The following is a 13,888-nucleotide window of genomic DNA, read 5'->3' on the forward strand; positions in this document are numbered from 1 at the left end:
TCCTGGAGAGTCAAATTCTAATCTCAGATCATAGTTACAATGGTTCTTTCATATCTTATGTTTCCCTATAGATTTAAAATAACCAACCATCAGACAAGAATTCAGAAATGAAAAAAAGACTATTACAAAACAATAAAAGTAAATAAAACATAAAACACTGACATTATTCATCCCAAGTCGAAACCAAGATTTTTAATCTTTGCTATTAACAAGATTTCACATTATACATAGATTTTATAGTAGTGCCTATCCTAAACAAAAGAAAAGGAGAAGTAAAATTATCCATTTTTAAAAACTTAGCTTGGTTAGCCTCTGTCAATATGCCAACAGAAAGTAACCAACTCCCAGCTACTCAAATGTCTTGTCACACAGATGGGACATGAATTTAAAAATAAATTTCACCTAACTTCTAAGCACTATCTAATCACTATAGTTTAACTGCTCTTAATGTAAAACAATGATTTTGTGTTCAAATCATGGTAATCTCACCTAACAAGTGTCATTTGAGTTCCAACACAAGACCTGTTAGGTAATGCAAAAGCTCAAAATTAACTCGGGATTTTTAAAGTTAGGAAACTAACTTGGATCTTCACATTTAAAAAAAACTAAACATAAAAACTTCACAAATCTCTAAGTATATAAACCTAGCATTTGTAGAAATTTTCAGACTTAATTACAAAATCATACTACATAAACATACTATTAAGACTAGAATATGTTATATTTGTTAGGATAAAAGCTTTTTGTAACAGCATAGCAAGTTTTTTAATCCCCCAAAGATTCATGTGTACTACTCTGGCTCAAGTCCATGTCATTACAGTTGGCTCTTCATACCAACCTGCTTTCAAGGGTGGATATGCTAGAAGTTTCAATATCTGGATTTCCAGCAGTTACCTTAAGTTTCCATGTCTTAGCAAAATGGCACATTCACTCACTGACCAGCAACAATAAATTTACTGTGCTAGAACTCTAACATGACACTAAATCTTCATTCTCAAAATTCACTCCCAGCATTAACAAATGATATGAATAACCAACTCTTTTCATGTACCTGTAATCATATCAGGCTTCTGATTTTACAATCCCGGTTTAAGCTGTTTACATTTCCAAAGTAATCAACTTTTGCTCTCCTAAATCCTTCATAATATTCAAAGTAAAACTGATGGAATTTTCTGATAAGCCACTACAAGTTTAGCATCACTGATTACCTTCAATGCACTTGCAAGCTAACCACAGCTAAGCTGTAAATTAAGAATATTCACAAATGGGAGCAAGAAAATCCCATTTTTTTCAAATCAAACTTGGATATAAAATGATAATCTTTATTTCTTTGAAGGGAAGATGGTAGTTTTAAAAAATTAAGTTCTCTAAGCACTTTAAGTGCAGGAATTACCTGAATTAATAAAATATCAATCTCTTCCCCCTCCCTCTCCCCCCCAAAAAGAAAATTTAATTTCCTGGAAAACAACCAAAGATAGCAGCCCTAAATCTTTTCTTTGAGACATATGGGGCTAAAAGAAAGAAAGGCACCAGAAAATAGAGAATGAAGAAACAGACTCTTCCAAGGTTAGAAAACAATTAAGTCCCTGTCTTAAGAGATCATTTCCCAACATCTAGGATTAACTAGAGAAATCAGAGACTTAGGTACTTGGTTATTAACCCAAAGTGAGTAACAAATTGTAATTTTTCAAATGAGAAAGTTAAAACAAGGGCATTTTGATAAGTCTACAAGGCATTTATTAATACAATTACCTACACAGAAGGCAGAATGAGAAAGAATCTTTTCATTTGAAACACGGATTTTTTTCTGTGCTTCATGAAACTCTCCTTCTTCCCAAGCAAAAGCCCTGAATCTAAGGGCACCTGGGTGGCTCAGTTGGTTAAAAGTTCAACTCTTGATTTTGACTCAGGTAATGATCTCACAGTTCCTCAAGCCCCACATCAGGCTCTGGGTTCTATGCTGACAGCATGGAGTGTGCGTGGAATTCTCTCTTTTCAGTCTCTCTGCCCTTCCCCGATCCCTCTCTCTCTCAAAATGAATAAACATTAAAAATTTTTACAAAGGCAGTGAATCTAGGAACATGTCAAATAGCCAAATGAAAATAACAAAGAGGATTCTTGGTGGTTAGAAATTTGCTCTAAAAATACCATTTACTCACCTACCTCCTACATTATTAAAACACACGCGTACATACACACACACCAAGTTTCATATTCTAATAGCTCAGTACAGAAGTAAATGGAAAAAATATTAAGGTGTAATTCGTTTTCAATTATCATCAGAATTCCATAGTTGCTTAGAACAAACTCAAGGGAGATTTATACCATATAATAATGAATTAAAATTAGGAATAATGGATTTATTCAATATTTATTAACCACCCTCAACGTGCTGCTCACTGTGCTGCACAGTAACTTAAGTTGATTGTAAGATAGAATTTTGCTAATGCTAAAATCAAACAGTATACATAAAAAACATATTAGTGGCTCCTACTTTTGGATTCCAAGGACAAGTGTAATCTCTCTCCAAATTTTGAGGTCCTGATATAAGCTTTCCTATCTCTATTTGTTCTTTGTTAGGAAAAGTTTTTTTTTCTTTCACCAAGGATTCTTGAAAATGTAATACAGACTCAAATCTATACACACGTTTTGACAAACCAAGTAAAATCTACAAAATCTGAAAGAAAAAAAATTTACTTACCAACACTCTAAAGAAGTAAAGATATTCTGCTGCTCCAGAGTAATTCCCACATTCATATTGAAATTTTGCATACCTGTAGAGTGTATCTAAATATTCCTGCCTAAACTAAAAAAGAAAACAGAAAACGAGAAAAGCATCAGTTCTATTTTTAACTTCGAGTTTTAAAACTCAAATAATTTCCTCCTTTAAATGTCCCTAGAAGTCAATTCTCTGATGTATGCCAAGCGTCACAAAAAACAAACACAAAAACCATGATCAGAAATATATTATGACTCTTAAAACATACATTAGGAATTGGTGGATTTAGCTTTCATAATTCTGGTCTCAAAGAGTTAATCTTTTGCAACCCAAATTTGAACTGCAGTGGGAAGGTCTCTCAGCTGGTGAATGAACTTAGATAACTACCAAATAGATCCATCCCTACAAAGTTTTGTGATTCTGTACAAATAACATGTACAGTGAACTTCAATTCTCTGTGAAAACTGGCACCCAAATTACACCAACTATTAAAGTTAACAATGCAAGTAAAGTGAAAGCAAACAATTCTAAGAGAAGGACTCCAAACTAGAACACTATCAAATACACCAAACATTCTATACGAAAACCAGAAAGAATAATCTGGTCAGCAAATGAGAGCTAAAACTTGAATGCAAGTTAAAGAATTAATTATATGCAAATCCTTACACTTTGAGTTAACACAAAGGAAGGGAGATGACTAGAAAGCCTAAAATAAAATTCCTTTGTTGAGTATTTATGAAGACCTTGATAATCAAGAACTACTATATTCCACAAGGCAGCCAAGCCAAAGTATTACTTAATTCTACTGCTCAAAGCCATTTCTAATTCAAACTTACTTCTATATTTGTTAATCCATCAAAAATAAGTGGTACACATTACCTGAGTATTCTAGAAAAAATAGAAAGTTTTGAGAATTTCTGTGATCTAAAGGTAAGTTTAAGTGGGGCACCTTAGTGGCTCAGTTAAGCATCAACTCTAACTCTAGATATTGGCTCAAGTTATTATCTCAAGGTCATGAGTTCAAGCCCCATGTTGGGCTCCATGCTGACTTGAGCATGGCGCCTGCTTTGGATTCTCTCTCCCTCCCTCTCTGCCCCACCTCGTTCACACACACACTCGCGTGCTCTCTCTCAAAATAATATTTACAAAAAAATAAATGTAAGTGTACGCATCTCATTTTCTTATCAGCACCAATTTGTAAAAACTGAAATTTTGAAAACATATCAGATATTATATTTAATATGTTAATCTGGAAATTGTACTCCTGTTAAACCACGCACCTATCTTTACAGCACTATTCTTTAATTAGTCTTATTAAAACGGGACAACTAAAGAAATTTTTTTAAAGTTTTATTTATTTATTTATTTTGAGAGACAGAGAGGGAGACAGAGAATCCCAAGCAGGCTCCATGCTGTCAGTGGGGAGTCGACACAGGGCTCAAACCCACAAACCATTGAGATCATGACCTGAGTTGAAACCAAGAGTTGGACGCTTAACTGACAGAACCACCCAGGCTCCGCTAAAGAAAAACTTTAAAATACCACTTACACCATGCTTGTCCGCCAGGTAATCAAACAGCATCCGACCATCTCTAAATTAGAAACAAAAATTACTGATTTTATAGGCCACAGAAAACAAAATGAGCATATCCAAACATTATTACCCACATAAAGCCATTTAAATATCTTAATACTTAAACACTAGAAACAATAAGACTTCCAGAATAAAAAAAAAGAACATTACAAAATTAATCAATTATGCTTAAGTTCTGTACCTATGCTACACACCCTGTATAATTATTATCCATCTCAGTGTCAACTCAATTTAACTTTTCTTAAATTAGCTTTGCATAACTAAGACGTTGCCAGGCTGGTAACAGACAAAATGATGAAAAAGACACCAAGGAACAAGTGATACATGGACACAGTGGCCCACTTTCTAGGCATTTTCAAAAAAGAAAACACTTTCTTAAGCGTATAACGGGAGGGAATGCTGTGGAATGTTTTTCTGGAGCATAATTTCACTTGAAAATTTAATGGGGAAGGAATATGTCACTCCCAAATTAACATGGGTATAAGACTGAACATGAAATATGTATAAAATTTTAACATAAAAATTTTCAAAAAAAACTTAGCATTTCTTGTGGATCACAGTGAATAACTTTGTGTTTTGCTCCTTGTAACTTTCAGATATGTATTCACTGTCCTTTGGCTGATTGGGTATTTCTGGTAAAGTATGAGAAGTACAATATTGTATGTTCAACGAAATTTAAAAACAGAAACTGGCAGGAAGAGGTTATTACTCTGAAAATAAGTAGTTTAATTACAAGTTTTTAAAACAATCCCATTCTTTCATATATCTCAATGCCATGCCTATTAAACTGCAAGGAGTCCTCTCTTTCTAATATTTGGTGAATAAATCTATATTCATCTTATTCATAATCCAATCTCATTACTTCCTCGTATTTAAGTGACTAGAATAAATTTACAATTTAAATTCTCAATTTTTGATTGTGCACTAACAGCTGGATTATTTCAGCTGTTCCTCTGTGGGCATTTACACGTAATCTGAAGATTTTAGTCTTTATAAGTGTGTATCAGTCTAATATATATACAAACAGAGATAATTATATATAAAACATATATAGGATTGTTTAGTAAGATACAGCCATCTCTGTGTATGTGTGTGTATATATATGTAGTATAACATATTGTATGTTAGTAATATAGCAGGCTACACTGTAATATGGTATAGGGGCTCCTGGGTGATGTGCCAATTCTTGATTTCGGCTCAGGTCATGATCTCATGGTCTGTGAGTTTGAGCCCTGTGTTGGGCCCTGTGTTGAAGCTCAGAACCTACTTGGAATTTTCTCTACCTCTCTCTGTCCCTCGCCAGCCTGACTGCATGCACGCAGACATGTGTGCGATCTCTCGCTCAAAACAAATAAACTTATAGTATGGTATATAATAATCATGTAGTATTTGCTGCTTTGCTAAAAATTATCTAGTAACACTTCCCCAAATCACAAATAAAAACTTAGAATTTATCTCTCTTAATATTTGGTTTGGCCACATACTGTCTAAAGATACAACATGGCAAAATCTTCAGCAATTCTTCTAGTAAATATATTGTCAGCTAAGGTTTACCACAGTGGCAATATTCAATTTTAGTAGGAGATTTTATTTTTAAAATTTTAATATCTAAAATTAATAACTAATAACTCAAACTCAAATAACTTAATAACTCAAAGGGCTTCAATTAATGATACATATTAAGTCAGAGTGAGGCAATATTCATTCTTTGGAAACCAAGCAGTATGTTTATTTCTAGTTAAGGAGAAGTTAAGAATAAAATAACCGAACTTATCATCTCTACACCACCCTCCTCCGTGGGCTAGGCAATGAGGTTGGAAGGATATGAGGGAATGTAGCCAAATGATAAAGTGAGCTAAGGTTTCCCTCTAGGTATTGCCCAGGCACAGTTATGTCAACCTGAATACTCCTGACATTTGGGGGCTGTATAATTCTTTACTGGGGAGTTGGGTACTGTCAGATGCATTGTAGGATATTTAGCAGCATCCCTGGCCTCTCCTTGCTAGGTGCCAGTAGCACCCCTCCAATTGTGACAATGAAAAGTGTCACCAGACACTGCCAAATGTCCCCTAGGAAGAGAGGAGGAAGGTAGAACTGCTGTAGCATAATCAGATTTGGAGAACTGGTAAAGAAGTTAACAAAAACATTAGTATTAATATTTATTAAGGAATTCCTGGTCCCTACACCATAAGGAAAAATAAAAACGAACAGATAAAGTAATGAATTAAACACTGACCTTTTATGATGGGATATTAAATAAAATTTGAGTTAACATTTGTATTAATCCAGAAAAGAGAATTTTTAGAATTCAATTGAGGGAAGTTACCTGGTTGACTGCATCTGCCTTGTAGTTTCTGGATCTTCAAACATCTTTACAATTGGTTCCGTTTCTGCCTGAAGCTGTTTCAGTTGTGCAACAACTGTGGTTCTTTTTTCTCTCAAAGCTAATTAAAAATGCAAAGGAGTACTATAATGTTTAACTATACTGCTCACCATGAGGATGTCTCTGGAAAAATTTCAATTTATTTCAGTTGTACACAGATTTCATTACCCTCTATATATCCACATGCCAGGAACCACCAACCTGCTAAGTCTCCCAGATCCATTTTTTTCTTTCTAGCAATGCAAAGGCACATAAAGAAGGACCTCTTCTTGCTCTTAAGGAAAACTGAAGAATATACAAATACAGCTGGGGGAGGGAGTGGCTGCTGAGAACCAATTATCTAATTCCACATTTCAAATACTTCACTCCTAGTGTTTTATTTGTTCTCATTGAATTTTCTCAGATGTATATTATCCCAGAGTTCCTAAACAGAGATTCGAAGGGTTTACATATTACTACAGATTTTCAGTTAGGTTGAATGGAATTTAAATCCAGCCAATAATCTCTCTTTTCACTATAAATCTAGTTTTGTAATCTGTGAAACCCAATTCTAGTTTCTTTTTACTGCATCATGAAGAGCCACAGAAAACTTGAACATAACCTATGCTACTGGCATGTTTTAAACTTTTAGTATGAAATAGTTAACCTTTTCATCACAAACTAAAATTTAAACAGCTACTATCATTTACTGTTATAGAAGTTAAAAAGGTGATTATGTTTAGTGTAATAATTTGTGTTATACATTAAAAAGTATTACTAGAACAGTGTTTCTCAAAAATAGAAGGGAATATGTGATTAAATTATTGAAAATGTCAATTTAAACAAAGTAAATTGTATTTATCTACTGAAAGCATTCTTAGAATCTTTTAAAATACCATGCTCACAAAAGAAACAATACAGTATTTTTCAAACTTTTGGGAGAACTTTTCTTTTTAAGGGAACATCTATTACCATAGAAAATAATGTGGAAAACACCGTGCCACAGTTGTTCTCCAATTTGAGTGCTGGACTTCAGCCAACAGTTTCTGATTAGGTAAATTTGAGGTATGACCTCAAAATTTGCATTTCTAACAAGCTCTCCCAGGTGAACTGATGATGCTGGGACTGGGGACAGTATATATGAGAACCACAGCTATACCCAGATGATTCAAGATGAAAAAAATCTCTAAGGCACACAGATGCTAACTGAAAAATTAGCAAACCAAAAACAGCCACATTCTCAGATAATTCCAAGGAGACAATCTCATTCATAAACACAACTTTGATGATACATGCTATAAACTGAAGATATTTAAAGACCATGTTTTAAAGTAGTCTCACACCTTTTGTGGTGAGAAAATAATACACTTTAGATGACATGTAACCTTCACATTACCTTTCATCCAAAGAACTTTTAAACCATAATAACCTCAAATAGTTATTAAAGGCTCTTGGCTAAAGCTCTTTTATAAATCACAAAACTTTAACACACGCAGCCTCGGTTCACAAGACAAGCTGCAGTTCCAAATGACACACTTACCATGTGGAATATCATCAGAATACAGATTTTTGTATACATCCATAGCAAAGTCTACCATGTTGGTATCACTAAGAAGATCCAATTTCCCTTGTAGTAATTCTTTTTCATTATAGATCTGCAAGAGAAAATTACTTTCTAATGAATATGTTGAAGTTCCCCCATATAAATTACTAAATATCCATACCAACTCTACTGATAAGTATATACAGTGGTTTCCTTGCTACACCAGGAATCAACTCAAATTTTTTACCCGCTTAGTTATCTCTCACATCCACATGATGCCTACCCATCTATCCTTGAGGTGGGTTCTCCTCTACTCCCACATATTTTTTTCACTAAATCATTTGAATTCTTCATAATCCTTCCCCATCTACAACACTAAAACAGAACTAGCAACCCATTCTCTAGGTCAACCATGTGATATCAGGTTTTTGCTTTGCAAGGAATTCAAGAAACAATTTAATCCATAGTATAGGGATAAAACAGACAGACTCACATAAACGTGTAGTTTAGTGCAATGAGCAATATGTAAGGACCCTATACAACAGTATTCAAGGAGACAATAATCAAAATTAAAAAAAATTTTTAAGTGAACAGTCATCAAGATAAGCCTTCAGCAAGACTTGCGTAGTAAATTTAATTTTGTCAAGGAAAGAAAAAATACAGGAAGAGTCCACATTTCACTGCCTGTGAAAAGGTAGTGATCAAATGGGATAGCGATGTGATCAAAACGGAAACTTCCAAACTATATAAAGAACTCCTGCAGAATATACGAGAAATAATTGAATTGAAAATGGCTAAAAAATTTTAATAGCCACTTTATGAGAGTAGAACCAAATGGCCAACACCAAAAAAGGTTCTCAACTTCATTAATCACACAGAAAATGCAAGTTAAAGCCACATTAACACACACACACACACACACAAAACTGTCAATACTAGTGCTGGTGTACAAGTAGAGTAACAGAACACTTACTCTTCCAGCAGAAGTATAACCACTTTGGACAACTGTTTTTATCTCCTAAAATCAAGCACACATTTTCACCCAATAATTCTGCAACTTGATACCCAAGAGAAATGGGTGAATATATTCAAAGGGCATTTCCAAGAATGTTCACAGCAGCACTCGGTGGAATAGCCAAGTTTATCAACATTAGAATGAGTAAACTGTAGTATATTCATATAACAGATTAACACTCAGCATTGGGAATCAAAGAACTACAGTTATCCTAACAACCTGGATGACTCTAACAACGCTAAATGAAATTAATCATACAAAGCACTACAATGGTTAATTTCAAAACCAGGCAAAACTATTCTACAACTGGTGCTTACCTTTGGCGGGGGGGGGGGGGGGGGGGATGACTAGGAAATGTCTGAAGGAAGGTTTTTAGGATGTTTGTAATGTTTTATTTATTAATCTGGATGGTGGTCACACAAGTGGGTTCACTCTGAAAAAAGGCATTTATATTTGGCACTTTTCTGTATGAATGTTATACCTGATAAAAAGTTTACTTAAAAAAATTGAGGAGAACCTCATCTTCAGTGAAAACATCTTTCCCTAGCATGTCAACTTCTTGCAACCCCATTAATAGCTTGAATTTGTATCATCTCTATTAATTATAGTTTCAAAGCATTGCTCCTCTGACATCAGACCTACTGGCTTCTTAAATCTATATCTGCTTATACCTTCTCTAAATTCTGCCTTATACCCACACTTACTCTGTAAAGGGTAGATAGTAAATATTCTAGACCTTAAAGCCAAGAAGCAAAGATCTAGGATATGCTACAGAAGTACTATAAGAGTTTCCACAATTTCTTTTCTAAGTAAAAAATAATGGAATACAATTCTTTGTAAAAGAGATCCACTAATAAGAATGACATTCTTTGTGGGTGGGAACTGTTTCACTTAATTGGGGTACAAAGTTAGTGTTCTATAACTGAAAATGTTTGCAAATGTTCATCTGTTACAATTATTTTTAACTTACAGAGCATACAAAACAAGTAGAGAGGGTTGCATTTGCTGCCAAGGGTTATAGTTTGACATTCCCTGGTCTATCAATCTCTTGAAAACAGCTCCAACTTTTTAACAGATTGAAAATAATTCTTTTAACATCTGTTCCTGCTGTCATCTTCTACAAATTCAACATCCACACTGAAGATTCTTTAAAAACACAAAGCTTGGGGCACCTGGGTGGCTCAGTCAGTCTGTTAAGCATATGACTTCAGCTAAGGTCATGATTTCACAGATCCTTAATTCGAGCCCCACATCGGGCTTCTGCTGTCAGCACAGAGCCTGCTTCAGATCCTCTGTCCCCACCTCCCCTCCCTCTCCCACTGGGCTGCTCAAAAATAAACAAACATTAAAAAAAAAAAACCCTCAAGCCTTAAAATTTCTTTATCCCACAACTTTCATTTAGTACCTTATCTCTGACTTCCAACTTAAATTCATCATCTTGGTCACCAATTATCATTAAAATGTGTCATCATCCCATTGTACCTTCTAAGTTTTAGATCACCCTTTTTGTCACATTAGTTTAGATACCATTTTTTCGCTATTTCAAAGATTTTATTAGTAGTAGTATCATTAATTCCATCCATTTTCTCCAACTAAATACAATTTAGTTCCAATCCCTAGTTCTAGAAAAAAAGTCTTCTGTTTTCTATGTTCTGGCTAAGGATGACTATAAAATGTTTCAAAAGCAGACAATAATGCCATTCAATCATATCTGTGCTTTTTCTGTGCTGATCAGCAATCCACGTCTAAATGACATATATTTAAAAACCTACCTCCAAACATGTTTACACTACTTCAATAATCTTCCAATGCTCCTCTCAATATGAGTGATTGTCATCAGCTCTTATAAATATATGATTTTCAATCTCAGTTGGGCCATCCACACTTACCAATTCTTGTACTTTGGAGTTTTCTCAGTCCCCATTTCTAGTCCTCACCACACTCCTGAAAACCCCAACTGGTTGACTCACTCTTCTCTGATACAGGACGGCCTACCCTTCTAATACAAAATATTCAGGAGTACTTACTTTGTCCCTCAAGGCTAATTACTTTATATGCATTATCCCATGTAATTTGTCCAACAATTCCCCATCAGGGAACTTTGCTGTTCCCTAACATCACAACTTTAGAGTTGTGTTATGTATTTAGAAAAGGATCAGGTAAATTTGAGGATTATACCTGTCCAATGAACCATTAACTATCAGGAAGATCTGAAGTTATGAGAACAATGTAATGTTCATTTGAAGGGATTTTTGTTTTACTGTTGTTGGGGCACACAAATCTACTCCCCAAATCAAGAATTCCCTAAGTAGATTTATGTTGTAATCTGTTTTCACATACAGAATTCATTTACTTTTCTGACCAATATTCGCATCTTTTCATCAGTTAATATTACTTTATTATAATTACTAAAATATTCCCAACAAATTCAAGGTATAACTAAGCCAAGTATTCCAAAACTTTTAGGGTCCAGACGTTTTGAAATGAGGTACCAAAACCACAGACTAATTCAAGATATCTGGAGTAGCTAAACGAATGTTAACGTTCAAATTACTCGAAGTCTGTATATGCCGGCAAAAAAAATTTTTTTTTAAGTAAAAAAACTGTCAAATTTTTTCGGGGGGCGGGGAGTGTGGGCGTCCCTAGCCGGCAAAATACGCCACGCTTCTAGAAGTGGCTGCTTACTGAAAGACCAGGAAAATTCAATGGGGGGGTACTAGGCATTTCACTTAAGGGTAGGAAAATTATCCCAAAGTTCCAGCAAACAAAAACACAAAGCCAGCACATCCTTTCCACAGTTTCTGAAAGAAAAATCAAAATCTCTTAACACTCCAATCTGCTTTTGGAAGCAAGCGTTACTACAGCGAAGCTGGAGAATGCTCAACTTCCGAGAGGAACTGACGCGGAAGTCCCTCCGGCACCGTCACCTCAAGTGAAGCAAAGACCTGTTTCTCCCCCAAAGTTGCCTACTGTCAATTCACCTCTCGTCACAACCGAATTCTGCGGAGCTAATCAACTAAGACGACGCTTAAACTACCAGCAGATCCTTACTGCCCGACCCAGGACCAAATTCGCGGCAGCCTCACACGTGTCAGGCCTAGAGCTAGGGCCACCGCCTTTCGGCATTCCCCAGCATATCACGCGTTCCCACACATTCCTCGCGGTCAAAGACCCCTCTCACCTCTTTTACGGAGAGAAATTCGAGCAAAGGAAAGACTAGATGCCGATCCAAAAAGTGCGCGATGCGAGTAGTCAAGTCGTATTCCGCCATCTTGCCAAGGAAAAGGCTGTACTCACTAAAACTTTATTGATAGCGCCGACAAACGAACAGACAAGCCCCAAGTTGCGCATGAGCAGTAGTTCAACAAGCCAGGGGGGAAAGGGGCGGGGCTCAGCCCGAAGCGCTCAAAGAAAAATGGCGCATGCGTGCGGGTCCTCTCTTCCTCTAGGCAACTCTGATACTGGGCGGAGCGGCCGGAATAATGTCCTCGGTTTGAAAGTTTGTCAGAATCCTGCAATGCATTCCGCTAATTAATATTGAAAATTGAGAACTGGTTGCTGAGGGATTGTCGATTATATTGTGATGCGGTAGAGGACAAAATAATGAGGCCCCTGCTCTCTGGGAAGTTGCGTACAAGAAGGGATAGACCTGAGGTTTCATTTGGCATATATTGGTCATTTTGTTTTCGTTTGTTAAATTAAGGTGGAACGAGTTTCTAGACAGGAAACAAGTGAAATAACTTTAGTTTATGGTAAGAACCATAATTTAGTGGAGGTGATCGGGCTAGGCCTGTTTAATTAGGGGCGGTTAGAGAAAACTCAGGGTAACAATTTTGTACTGACAGAAGGAAGCCACTAAATTGGAGCCAGGGTAAAACTATGCCTGGTGGAAGGCTTAGCAAACACAAAGGCCATGAGACAGGACAGGACTTGGTATATTCCTAAAGCTAAATATCCTGTGTGACTAGACAGTAAGGTAAAAGACGCTGAAAAGTGCCAGGTCATGATTAAGGTAAGAAAGTGTATTTTATTCTTAAGTCTCCTTTGTGATTCCATTTTCATCTTTCAGGCCTCTTCATTTTGCAGTCCCCATGGGTCTTGGAGCTTTTCTCTAAGTTAATCCCCTAGTTGATATCATTCAACCTAACGGCTTTAACTGCAATCTATACCTTGACAACTCCAACACAGACTGTTAGTTAACCACAGACTCACATATATTTAGCTGGCTACTCAACATCTCAATATTAACATGTCCAGAACAAAACTATCCCGTGTAGCGCATCAAAACCTGCTCTTTTTGCATTCTTCCCCATCTCAGTGAATGCTAGTTCCATCTGTTCAGTTGCTCAGACCCCTCGGAATCACCTTTGACTTTGGTCTTTTCTCTTACATTCTACATTGAATTTACACATAAATCCTTTGGTTCAAACCATTGAAGCATATCCAGATCTAATTAGTTCACGCTACCTCCAAAATCACATCCCTAGTCCAAACACCATCAATGTCTTGCTTTGATTTGGGAGTAGCTTCTTCACTAATTAGTTTGCTTGCCCTCTTTTCTACCTATAATTTATTCTGACACAGCAGACAGCAGTGACTTTTAAAATGTAAATATGCTTAAAACTATCCAAACCATATTATCTTACAGTGATCTC

At 35.8% G+C, this 13,888-nt stretch overlaps 1 protein-coding gene across 1 annotated transcript in view; it reads right to left on the reverse strand.

Moving 5' to 3' along the window:
• The window catches only part of EIF3E (eukaryotic translation initiation factor 3 subunit E), a 47,046-nt gene extending 34,516 nt beyond the window's left edge, over window positions 1-12,530 (reverse strand). Inside the window, exons 1-5 of the mRNA XM_039222350.1 lie at window positions 12,415-12,530; window positions 8,216-8,330; window positions 6,640-6,757; window positions 4,269-4,311; window positions 2,702-2,806 (exon numbers count right to left, since the gene is read on the reverse strand). Of these exons, the coding sequence (XP_039078281.1) occupies window positions 2,702-2,806; window positions 4,269-4,311; window positions 6,640-6,757; window positions 8,216-8,330; window positions 12,415-12,504 (471 nt within the window). The 5' untranslated portion in view covers window positions 12,505-12,530. The remainder of the gene's footprint in view (window positions 1-2,701; window positions 2,807-4,268; window positions 4,312-6,639; window positions 6,758-8,215; window positions 8,331-12,414) is intronic.
• Window positions 12,531-13,888: the final 1,358 nt, after the last annotated feature.

Source organism: Hyaena hyaena, unplaced genomic scaffold (assembly GCF_003009895.1).
Source record: "Hyaena hyaena isolate Hyena2069 unplaced genomic scaffold, ASM300989v1 scaffold_1108, whole genome shotgun sequence".
NCBI classification, from domain to species: domain Eukaryota; kingdom Metazoa; phylum Chordata; class Mammalia; order Carnivora; family Hyaenidae; genus Hyaena; species Hyaena hyaena.